General features: G+C 43.1%; 1 protein-coding gene across 1 annotated transcript in view; it reads right to left on the reverse strand.

Annotated features, from left to right (window-relative positions):
* grk3 (G protein-coupled receptor kinase 3) overlaps positions 1 to 13,343 on the reverse strand; it is a 108,817-nt gene that overhangs the window by 91,891 nt on the left and 3,583 nt on the right. The window contains exon 2 of the mRNA XM_090234166.1: positions 1,551 to 1,627. Coding sequence (XP_090090292.1) covers positions 1,551 to 1,627 — 77 coding nt within the window. The remainder of the gene's footprint in view (positions 1 to 1,550; positions 1,628 to 13,343) is intronic.

The raw sequence follows: 13,343 nt of genomic DNA on the forward strand, positions 1-13,343 counted from the left end.
ATCAGCAGCCTCATACAGATGGCATCTCGGAAAGGGAAGTAGAGTGTTGTCAGGCAAGACAGGACACACACCAACTCAATCACCAACTTATCCCATGACAACAGCTTAGGGCTGGCCAATATCTAATTCATTTGATGAGTTCAAATGTATGTTTCTGTAGGATATTCCAAATGCCTTGAGCTTATTTTGGACAGATTTAGGCAAGAGTGAAACCTCTCGCTTCGCTTCTTCCTCTCTGTTACACACATACACCAAGCCCCTCCCTCTGCCACTCACACAACCAAGATGATCACTTCTTCCTCTCTGTTACACACATACACCAAGCCCCTCCCTCTGCCACTCACACAACCAAGATGATCACTTCTTCCTCTCTGTTACACACATACACCAAGCCCCTCTCTCTGCCACTCACACAACCAAGATGATCACTTCTTCCTCTCTGTTACACACATACACCAAGCCCCTCCCTCTGCCACTCACACAACCAAGATGATCACTTCTTCCTCTCTGTTACACACATACACCAAGCCCCTCCCTCTGCCACTCACACAACCAAGATGATCACTTCTTCCTCTCTGACAAGTGGTTTCAAATCGCTATTTGAATTTGAGGTCAACAGAATCAGTCATATGGACACAAACACATTGAGACATTATTTAACTGTAATAAAGGACAAGTTAACCTTTCTGACGATACCCTTTGTATGTCTCAACTCCTCACATTGCGTACAGAGCAGACATTACTAAAACAGGAGTATCAATGAACATTGATTCTGGAAAAAGAAGGCTAAGTTTGTCGTGCCACATACCACTCGCAGCATTTTAGCCAAATACTGTCTAGTCTGTGTTTTATAAATGTGCAATAAGCATAAAACGCAATTATATAAGGAATTGTCAACTCATGTCATTCTGAGAAATAAGGTAGACCACTTGATTTCAACATGTGAACAAAGTGGACAGACTAGCATGCTGTTCAAACTGTTGGAGACGGACAGCAGGGTGTGTTTATAACCATTCAACTGTTTTGCCTTGTTAGCTAGCAGATACATCTAAGTTGGCTTAAACTTGAAACAAAGATTTCTATAAAGGCTAGCTGGCGATTCACTAGCACTTGTGAGATTGATATGAGACCGGTGACCATTTTCTAGCTACAAGAAGTAAATGCATTGTGCATGTTTCTGGTTACATTAGTAACACAAAGGGCATTGTCATAGACAAACTTGAAAGCTGGATCAGTGATTGAAAAAAGCAGGTTAAACTAGTTGAATAAAATAATGTTTGTGGAAGGAATAACTTCACAAGCCCTGAATTCATTAGATTATTGCTGACTGTTTGAAATGCAGTGTATTTTAACTTTAAATTGTACAACAAAAAGCTTATTCAGAGAAATCATTTAGGCCATATTGCCCTTCCTACCACAGCTCCCCTCCCAGAACACATTCTTGCGTGTGTGTGTGTGTGTAATTCTATTGTGTCTGACGTGGAGCTATAGTTCTCATGGTTGTTTGGTTATTGAAAGGACAACAGTACTCTTTCACACAGACTACTCACCGATCTTTTGGTTGAAGATTTTGTCAAAGGTCAGCTCATCTCTTTCCTCCAGGTACTTCTGCATCACACTGCGAATACTGCTCAAAAGAGAGAGGGGCGAGAAAGGGGAATACAACATTAGGAACGTACTTATCATCCTCCACATGACATAAGGTTACAATGAGCTCCACATTGTTAGAAAACTGGAGCAATTTTGAAAGGACACACACAGAATGGGCAAAGGTGAAATCAGAGTATGGACTCCCCACTACAAAACATATTTCTATTCCTCCCTGCCCAGGCTCTACTCTCCTAATTTCACCGGCTTCATCTCTCCTGTCATCCTTTCAGCTCTCCTCCCTGCTCCCCTCCACCTCCATTCCTGATCCCTGCCCTGGTTTGGGCCTCTCCCTTCCTGCCACCTGTCCCCTGACAGAGGGGAGGCCCGGGGGAGAGCAGGAGGGTGAGGAGCAGGGGAGTGGTGGGGGTAGGGGGGACAGAACAGCAGCTTGCCCTGGGAGAGGGTGTTAATGAGAGGAGGACTGGGGAGAATGAATCAATTAGCACCCCCTCCACGGGCCCATTAACACACACACACACACACACACACACACACACGAATTGATGGGAACGTTACCACACATATGGCAGAAGGAGGGTAGCACTTTCCACATGACAGCACATTGGCCAGACAGACACCTGGCCCAAGACGGATTGGTTTAAACAAGAGAGGAGATAGGTTAAGGAGAGAATGAGAGAGATGGAAGGAGGCGGGACAGGTGAGAAATGAGAGCGAGCGAGATCTTGGATGTGTCTATTACTGCCAGTGAGCCAGTGGCAACGAGTGTGTGCTGATATGAACCAGAACCACAACAAATGTTTTTGTTTTTTCATCTCGTTTAACTTGTCTTTTGACAAACTGTTCAGTGATTACCAGCGTCGATTGTTCATTGTATTGATGATTAATGCAATGGGGTTTATTCTGTGATTCCCCGAGGATCGTTGTTCCCCTGATATCAGTAGTGTTGTGTGAATGGTTTTTCCACAGTAACGGAATTATGTTTTGTTAAACTTTGAAATCAATGGTTTGTGTTTGGCATACAGTTTAAAGTGAAAAATCAGAGTCTCAACGTAATTCCATTACCGTGGAATTGCCCTTCTACTGTATTGGGGAGGCTGGCCCAGAACGGGCAGGTTCAGATAGGACTGAATAAAAGGATCATACTAGAAGATGCTAGGCTTGGGCGGTATGCAGATTGTCAGACCTTCATACAGGATATTCGGTAATATCGGCACTGAACACAAGGTGCGCTATTTTCAAACCCCACTGAGCATTTGTAAGCCAAAGGGTTAGCAATGCTAACAAGTACATGTAAAATCCCATTGAGAACGCTAACTAAATGCTAACGAGCACATTGTGAAAATGTTATACGGTCTCTGACCAAAACTATTTTCAGGACAGACATCCCAGCTCATGAACTTATACAAATCACAAAAACATGCTACTCACAGTTTGCTGCACACACAAACCAAATATTACACAGCAAGGCTCTTGATCCAGGAGGAGATTCTCTGCCGTTACCAGCAAGCAAAGCTTCATTTTTGAAGAAGCTAACCACTTAGCTAGATGACTAACTACTGTAGTAACTGAATTAGCAAACCAAATGCACAACTGCAGAGCATGTAGCACATTTTAGACAGTTAAAATAATTAACCTAATAGTTAAGATGTCTAGCTGGCAAACATTTAGTTGTGAATACCATACGGTAACTCAAATTGTATTGGTCACATGTAGCAGATGTTAATGCAAGTGTAGCGAAATGCTTGTACTTCTAGTTCTGACAGTGCAGCAATATCTAACCATTTCCAAACAAGTACCTAATACACACAAATCTAAAGAGGTGAATGAGAATATGTAAGTATATGGATGAGTGATGGCCGAGCGGCATAGGCAAGGTGCAATAGATGGTATAAAATACAGTATATACATGTGATATGAGTATTGTAAGATATGTAAACATTAATAAAGTGGCATTGTTTCAAGTGACTAGTAATCCATTTATTAAAGTGGTCAGTGATTGGGTCTCAATGTAGCCAGCAGCATCTCCGAGTTAGTGATTGCTGATTGAATATGTCCATAAAACACTCCAGCCAGCTGGTCTGTGCATGCTCTGATGACACGGCTAGGGATGCCATCTGGGCCAGCAGCCTTGCGAGGGTTAACACGCTTAAATGTTTAACTCACGTCGGCCACGGAGAAGGAGAGAGGTGCAGTCCTTGTTAGCGGGCCGCGACGGTGGCACTGAAGGGGTTTAGTTTGTCTGGACGTCGGTGTCCGTGACTAGATCACCTGGTGTGTGATGCACAACAGTCAGTGACTCAAGGCTCCAGTCTCATCGTTGTGGGCTTGTAAACAAACACCACATGACTGGGTACTACCGGTAAGCAACATAATGAAACATTTAAATGAAGAATGCGGTCTTCTTTATCTCCTAACATATTGCACAAGTTGATTGCAGGTATTTACTTAAAAAGTTGCTACAAATATTCAAATTTATAATAAAAATACTCCGGCATACACAGCATACCGCCCAAGCCTAGATGCTAGCACCAAGTATAACAGTGGTTGATAGAGGAGACACTAAATACTAGCTAGTTTATAACACAGTGGCAGATGTCGTAAAAGAGGCTGATGCTTAGCTAGCGAAAACACTTACTAGTAGGCATGTAACATACTGGTTGATGCTAGCATCAATGCTAACTAACTAGTAGTAAAACAGTGGCTGATGCTCACAAAGACACAAACTACTAGTGATGTGACAAACGGAGAAAAACAGACAATTGCTTGATCAATTTCCCTTTAAAAACAAGAAAAACGCATAACATTCCACCTGAATTCACAACGCAGCTGTGCTGCTGCAAGCAATGGTTTGTGTTTCACGGTGAGTCCCTTTCAGATGGTTAAGCACCTGTACTACCATTACTGTGCCTCAACTCCACCTCGCAAAGTTTGCATTTCAACACCTTCTATTTTAACTTAAAGTATTACCATTACAGGACTTCGATGCTGTTGCTTGCCTTTCCCACGGCGACTCAACAGCTGTGTGTGTGTGTGTGTGTGTGTGTGTGTATGTATGTATGTATCTATCTATGTGTGTGTATGTATGTATGTATGTATCTATGTGTGTGTATGTATGTATGTGTATGTATGTATGTATCTATGTGTGTGTATGTATGTATGTGTATGTATGTACGTACGTACAGTGAGGGGAAAAAGTATTTGATCCCCTGTTGATTTTGTACGTTTGCCCACTGACAAAGAAATGATCAGTCTATAATTTTAATGGTAGGTATATTTGAACAGTGAGAGACAGAATAACAAACAACAAAATCCAGAAAAACGCATGGTCCAGAGCTTGTGGCAGGAATCCGGTGATGTAGTGGGAAAAAAAGCAGTCCGATATGCTCAGGGCTGATATCGCGCTGTGCAGACTGGCATGTATTATCCGGGCTATAGTGGCTGGTGTCTGAGCTATAGGTAAAGACCGCTAGCAGTGGCTAACAATGACTAAATAGCTAGTAACTAATTAGCTGGCTAGCTTCTGATGGAGGTTCCAGTTATAAGATCTAAAAGAATAGCAGCTGCATACCACATTGGGTGAGGCGGGTTGCAGGAAGGTATATTTAACTTGAAAATGGAAAAAAAGAGACAAACATAATGGAATGCATTTTTTAAAAATGAATATTTACGAGACAAAAACAGACTTCTTACTGCTCACCATCCTGTTTATCCCAATGGATTGCTGTATCTTGTCATTTCTTGGCTTGCAATGTTTCTCAACTTCAGTAAAGCAGGACCTATCATCAATGAATAGGCTAGACCCTCAACTCTGGACTTGGAAACCAGTTCGTCCTTTCCCCCCCCCATTGTACCCCTACAAATCAGGGACTGATTTAGACCTGGGACACCAGGTGAGTGCAATTAATTATCAGGTAGAAGAGAAAACCGGCAGGCTCCGGACCTCGTAGGACAAGAGTTGAATATCCCTGGGCTAGGATATTCTACACGCAACAAATTGAAGACTGAACACACACTCGCATCATTAGCGAAGAGAAAGAGCAGGCGAGCCAGGGCCAGGGAGAGAGAGGAGGGTGCAGGCAGAAATAACCTTGCAAACCGTACGCATACTTCTTGCTAATCTGTATCTCGCAATGTCTGGTCTTGCAGGCCTCGCAAATTCACCAAAGTAGCCTAAAGTTTGCCTCTTCATCTCTGTTTTTATTTAAATGACAACTTTCCCCAGACCATTAGAGCTGGTAGTCCCAATACCCAGAAATAAGTTACCTCTGATTTGTTCAGACGTCCCTATGGGAAAAACAGATGGGGAAAGAAGGTTTGGGAAGAAATGCTGAAAATAAGGTCAGAGGTTAAAAAAGGCTTATTAGATGTTATATCTTTTGTTCTATGAGATAGCAGTCTTAACATGACCTTTATGAATTGTGAAGCCTTTGTGATTTTTATTACATTCATTCTTAAAAATTCACAAAAAGTGACGTTAACTGATGAAGATTATCTCAGAACCGATCGTATATGATCTCCTAAGCCAGTGTTTACCACAGACCTTTCAGCATTTTTCCAAAAACACCATTCATTTTCCTCATAGGCTTTGTCCAACGAACCATGACAGAGTTATTGCCTACAAAAAGATGCCATTACTACCTCTCTATAGTTTATAGTCTAGTTGGACTATAACACAGAAAACAATGTTTTGTGACAACTGCACTCTGATTAAAATGTTGTGGGAAAAAAAAAAAAATTAGTTTGGGTTTTTTCTTAATGTTAAGGATCCCAATATCATTACACACTCCTACTAGTTTATAACACAGTGGATAATGCTAGCCTAGCAGCAAAGCTAAAACCAGGGTAAGAATTTAACCAATAGTACTAGTAGTAACATAGCTGGGCCTGGATCTGTGCCTACAGGTCAACTTGTACGCAGTCCAGTAATAGCTCTCTGTCTAACTGAGCCACAAGAACCAGGATACAGGAAGTTGACTCTTCCTCATTCACTGGAGGCCAGGGGTGAGTCATAGGCATGTCTGCCTGCTGCAGAAACAACTAGCCTGGCTAACCCCTAGTCCCTGGTGGACACTTGTAGAGAGCTGATCTAAATAAGCAATTTGGTGCAAATTCCTCTGGGTAGCCAATCAGGGGATAAGGTGGAGCTACTACAATAATGTAACAATCCAATTATTTCAGATGCATGAAGTGCCTTTGCCCCAATGAGTAGGGGGCTAAGGGGTGTTTCTGGACAGGGCCATAAAGCAGACTGTCCTGTCAGAATCTACTCTCTGCTACACTGGCCAATCAGAATCCACTCTCTGCTACACTGGCCAATAACAATCTAGAACCCACTCCGCTATACTGACCAATAACAATCCACTGACACTCTTCTAGACTGGTGCACACTTACAAATTTTGCACTTCCCTTCTTGGATTTAAAAAGGATAGGACTTGTATACTGTAGACCAGGGGTGTCAAACCCATTTTGCCCCGGGGCCGCATTCAGTCTTCAACGAGGTCCAGAAGGCAGCACTGACAATTGGTTATATTTCCAAAGAACGTTATATTTGCAAAGAATTGTCATCTATCCATTGTTATTGGAATGTGACGTTCCCTGACATCCCCCCAGTCGTCCCTGACTGTCCTCCCCCTCTGGATCTGAACCTGCCTCCTGTAACGACTGTACTCCAACAACCCCTCCCGCTCTCTGTCATCCCTCTTTAGCCTTCTAGTTTATTCCCTCTTCCCCCACCTCCTACCGCACAACACACATAACCTCTCGCCTCTCCTGCTGAGCTCTCTTTCAAACAGTACCAGCGCCCGATCCTCTCCCCTCCCCCTCTCTATCGCTTCCAATGCTGCCGTCAAAATCTCACCTCTCTGCCAGCAGGCAAAGCCTAGGCACAAAGAGAATGTAGCAGCGATGCGCGATCCACAACGTCACAAACAGGCAGCCTAATTCAGATCGTTTCTTTTTCACTCATTGGTCTTTTGACCAAACAGATCAGCTCTGAAAAATAGCTGATGTGAAAATATCTGATGTGATTGGTCAAAAAAACAATTAGTGGAAAAAAGATCAGAATTGGGCTGCCTGTGTAAATGCCAACATATCTCCAAACACACAAACACTCACACCCACTCCAAACATACACACAGCTCTAAACACAAAACACACGCACACTACTCCAAATGCCACACAAACAACTCCAAAGACCACATACACACAGCCCCAAGTACACAAACATACAGAGCTGAAACACACACATACACGTCCCACATACACACAGCTCCAAATCACTCACACATACCAACGCTGGCTTTCAGCACTCCGCTTTCCCTCTCTAGCCTAGATCCTCCCCTCCCAGTCTCTCCCTCTCTAGGCTATACACCCCCCCCCCCAGTCTCTCCCTCTCTAGCCTAGATCCCCACTCTGTCTCTCCCCTTCTAGCCAATTTCCCTCCCCTCTGTCTCTCCCTCTCTAGCCTAGATCCCACCCCTCTCCAGCCTATATCCCCCTCAGTCTCTCCACCCCCCCCCCCCCCCCCCCCCCCCCCACTCCCACCTCCTCTAGCCTAGATCCACCCCTGTTTCTCCCTCTCAAGCCTATACCACCCCTCTCTAGCCTAGATCCCCCCTCCCAGTCTCTCCCTCTCTAGTCGGATTATTATCATAGCCAATTTCAGGAGATAACACATGCTTTCCATCAATAATCTTTTAAATCCTTATCAAATTAAAACAAATCATTTCCATAAAGCCATCTGAACCCAAGCAGGGGTCAGACAATTCAGATCTAATAATTGTTTCTGGGAGGGTGAGGTTGCAGAGTAGGCTAACAGCCAGTCACTATGTCCACTTTAGACAGTTAGGTTTGGAAGGACTAGCCTATGCAACACAGCCACTACAGTAGTAATGTTGCTGACCCTCCTGACCCTGGCCTGATGGTATTAATGCTCTCTCTCAATCTGCTGTGGTATTACCCACTGTGCTGTATTGGTAATCCTGGCTTCAGCACACACACACACACACACAAACACACACACACACACACACACACACACAAGACTAAAGCAGAATATTCATAAAGAGCAGGGCCATGTATACCATACTACTTCAGTCATTGTTAAAGCAAACCCCACTATCACCCCTCTGACACACTCTTTTATCACAGAAGAATAGTGTCTTATCTCCTCAGCCCTGTAAACAATACCTAATGGACGATTAGCAATCAAATTCAAATTCTACAAGCTCAATACACACACACACACACACACACACACACACCAAAAGTAGAAGAAGCCGTAGACAGTACATAGATTGACCTCTGAGGAGAAACTTCCAAATCTGATTTGAAGAGGCAATCTTTTCAACACACAGGGGAGGAACCACAAAGAATGGAATTCTTTGCATTTTGGTTGTTGAAAGTTAAAAAAAAATAAAAAAATAAATTAAAACCTGCCCAATGGGGCCAGCCTCAGAGCAGGCTCAACTTGCAGGACGGATCAGGACACTTGCCCCAGGCAATAGGGCAACCCTTAAAGTCAATCCCTGCTTTAATGTTGGGGCTGTGAACTTGCTCTGCAGATGGGAAAACCAACTGAAGGCCTACTCAGTTTAACAACACATCTAGTTCACTAGCTTAGGGTCTGATAGAGCTGAGACAGAGGATGAGGAAGTCACAGAAGCCTGGTTGACTGGATAGAACGAATTTTGACACTTTCACAGAACTCACTTAATTGTAATACAAACACTAACAGAAGTAGCTAAATAATTGTTTCTCAGTACCAGAACTAGCACATCTTTCTCCGAACAGCTTAGGTCCCTGCCAAGCAGTTACACACCTGATTCTACCAATCAAAGCCTTGGCTGAAGACTATGGTGATTAGGTCATAAGATTAATCAAGTGCGTTAATGCTCTGCTGGAGCAAAAGTTCACACCATCTACATCAGCCATTGTGGAAAAGACCCTGGCTGTAATAGGAGATCAATGTAGAAAAACTAAAAAAACAACATTAGTCTTAGTGGGTTCAAGGCTGCAGTTTGGACCTGTTCATTGACCACATCTAAAGCAAACAAAATCAACCAGTGGCTTTACCAAATGGCCATGGTACGATTCAGCCTTGACTGAACACACACAGCGGGGTCTGTAAACACAGTCATCCCTTAGTAGGCTAACTTTGGCCCAGTACGTGATTGGTTTTCATCAATAGATGTGACTAAACATATTGAATTTCACTAAAAAGGGAGGTGATGTTTAGGGCCAGTTTCCTGAACCCAGATTAAGCCTACTCGTGGACTTAAAAGCGTGATCGATGGAGAATCTCTGTCAGCAGTGCTAAGGCCAAGACTAGGTATACTCTGGGTCTGGGAAACTGGTCCCTATGTGTTGCTGATCTGATTTCTCGAGGTGGTCATTCAGGGGTAAGGATGTCTGTCTGTACTACAACTCCCATAAGGCAGTGGGGTGCTGCTGCAAACACCAGGGTGGCAAAAAGTTAACTTCTTATGGCTGGGGGCAGTATTGAGTAGCTTGGATGAATAAGGTGCCCATAGGTGCTCAGCGTAAACTACCTGCTACTCAGTCCCAGTTGCTAATATATGCATATTATTAGTATATTTGGATAGAAATCAATCTGAAGTTTCTGAGGTTGGTCGTTTTTCAACTCATTCACTATTGAAGATACAGTGGGATATTGGTCGTGTTGCACTTCCTAAGGCTTCCACTAGATGTCAACAGTCTTTAGAACCAGGCCTCCCGGGTGGCGCAGTGGTTAAGGGCGCTGTACTGCATCGCCAGCTGTGCCACCAGAGACTCTGGGTTCGCGCCCAGGCTTTGTTGTAACCGGCCGCGACCGGGAGGTCCGGGTTAGGGAGGGCTTGGCCGGTAGGGATATCCTTGTCTCATCGCGCACCAGCGACTCCTGTGGCAGGCCGGGCGCAGTGCGCGCCAACCAAGGTTGCCAGGTGCACGGTGTTTCCTCCGACACATTGGTGCGGCTGGCTTCCAGGTTGGATGCGCGCTGTGTTAAGAAGCAGTTGGGTAGCAGCTTGGTTGGGTTGTGTGTCGGAGGACGCGTGACCTTCAACATTCGTTTCTCCCAAGCCCGTACGGGAGTTGTAGTGATGAGACAAGATGGTAGCTACTAAACAATTGGATACCACGAAATTGGGGAGAAGAAGTGGTACAAAAAAATGAAAAACAGTCTTTAGATCCTTGCTTCTACTGTGAATTGGGGGCGAATGAGAGGGGAATGAGTCCGAGGTCTACCAGAATGCTTTGAGCTCGTGAGAGTTAACTTGAGTTCCATTGCATTTCTACAGACAAAGGAATTCTCCGGTTGGAACATTATTGATGATTTATGTTAAAAACATCCTAAAGATTGATTCTATACACCATTTGACATGTTTCTACGGACTGGAACGGAACTTCGTCTGCTCCTAGTGAACGCGCTTCGTGAGTTTGGATTTACCAAACACAACAAAGGGAGCTATTTATACATAAATGATGGACATTATCCTGGGAGTGCATTCTGATGAAGATCATCAAAGGTAAGTGAATATTTATAATGTTATTACTGACTTCTGTTGACTGCACAATATGGCGGATATCTTTTTGGCTTGTTTGGGCTCTGAGCGCCGTACTCAGATTATTGCATGGTTTGCTTTTTCCGTAAAGCTTTTTTGAAATCACAGTGGTTGCATTATTAAGGAGAAGTGTATCTAAAGTTCCATGTATAACACTTGTATTTTCATCAACATTTATGATATTTCTGTAAATTGATGTGGCTCTCTGCAAAATCACAAGATGTTTTTGGAACTACTGAACATAACACGCCAATGTGTACTGAGATTTTTTGATATAAATATAAACTTTATCGAACAAAACATACATGTATTGTGTAACATGAAGTGATCTGATGAAGATCATCAAATGTTAGTGATTAATTCTCTCTCTATTTCTGATTTTTGTGACTCCTCTCTTTGGCTGGAAAAATGGCTGTGTTTTTCTGTGACTTGGCTCTGACCTAACAATCGTTTGTGGTGCTTTTGCTGTAATTTTTATTTTACCTTTAACTAGGCAAGTCAGTTAAGAACAAATTCTTATTTTCAATGACGGCCTAGGAACAGTGGGTTAACTGCCTGTTCAGGGGCAGAACGACAGAACGACCTTGTCAGCTCGGGGGTTTGAACTTGCAACCTTCCGGTTACTAGTCCAACTCTCTAACCACTAGGCTACTCTGCCGCCCCAGTGCTATTAAAGGCTATTTGAAATCGGACACTGTGGTGGGATTAACAATAAGTGCATATTTAAAATGGTGTGAAATACTAGTATGTTTGAGGAATTTTAATTATGGGATTTCTGTTGTTTTGAATTTGGCGCCCTGCACTTTCACTGGCTGTTGTCATATCGATCCCGTTAACGGAATTGCAGCCCTAAGAAGTTGTTTAAGACAGAAATATATGGCCAGGTCTAGAATAAGGAATAGGCCTAAAGCTCTTTTCATTACAGTTAACTTCATGTGCAATGTTACAAAAAGTTCTGAGAGACTGTATTTTGTTGTACATAAATTATTCTTGGTCAGGTAGAATAGTGAATCGTGTCAGGTCTACACTTTACATGTCTAGGCTATATGATGAACACATGATAAACCTAATTTAGGATTGCTCGGATTAGAGCCAATTCATAACATTATCAGAAAGAACTTTGACGAAGTGATTGTATCTATGATCATTGCGCAGCATGACACTGAATATTATGATTGAGAAAAGTCCATAAACCAATCAATGGATGGAAGAGATGGCATAACGTGCTGTGCTTCTGAAGCTCGGTGAGGACTAGAACTAAGCTTGGTGAAGACTAGGACTAAGCTTGGTGAAGACTAGGACTAAGCTTGGTGAAGACTAGGACTGAGCTTGGTGAGAAACTTAGGCTTAGACGTTATACAGCCTGAGCCTAAACTACAAGTCAGAGACTTGTTAACATTATCATATGTTCATTATCTCGATCTCCTTTGAGCTGTACGTTTCACATTTACACACACACTGAGAAATCTATGGTGAGAATGCCATCGGTGTCAACTCTACACTGACAAAACACTTCACCACATCCTCTTTCCCTTAGTCAGACTAACAGCTCACTAGACAGCCAAACCCTGACCTTAAATAAAAATGTACAGCTATACGCTCAACTAATTCATGCAGGTTTTTCAGAGGGATAAAGGTAAAATTGTTTTTTAGTTATAGTAAGGTATTTTATTTGTAAAGTAGCTATTCCCACATATCCAAATGCTTATAGAAAGCAGTTTAGCATGAATCTTCTCTAAAGGTCACAGACAACAGGGCCTCTCCACACTACCAACTACACCTAAGCGGGGGATACCATCTTTGTATGGGCAGCTACAGAGATACTGTAAATAAGAATTTGTTCTTAAGTAGTTAATAGCCTAGTTAATACCAAAAAGTATGTGGACACCCCTTCAAATGAGTAGATGCAGCTATTTCAGCCACACCCGTTGCTGACTGGTGTATAAAAATTGAGCACACACATGCAATCTCCATAGACAAACATTTGCAGTAAAACGACCTTACTGAAGAGCTCAGTGACCTTCAATGTGGCACCGTCATAGGATGCCACCTTTTCAACAAGTCAGTTCATCAAATTTCTGCCCTGCTAGCCCTGGTCAACTGTAACTGCTGTCATTGTGATGTGGAAATGTCTAGGAGCAACAACGGCTCAGCCATGAAGTGGTAGG

This window comes from Oncorhynchus mykiss, chromosome 5, assembly GCF_057628025.1.
Source record: "Oncorhynchus mykiss isolate SJ-2025 chromosome 5, ASM5762802v1, whole genome shotgun sequence".
Taxonomy (NCBI): domain Eukaryota; kingdom Metazoa; phylum Chordata; class Actinopteri; order Salmoniformes; family Salmonidae; genus Oncorhynchus; species Oncorhynchus mykiss.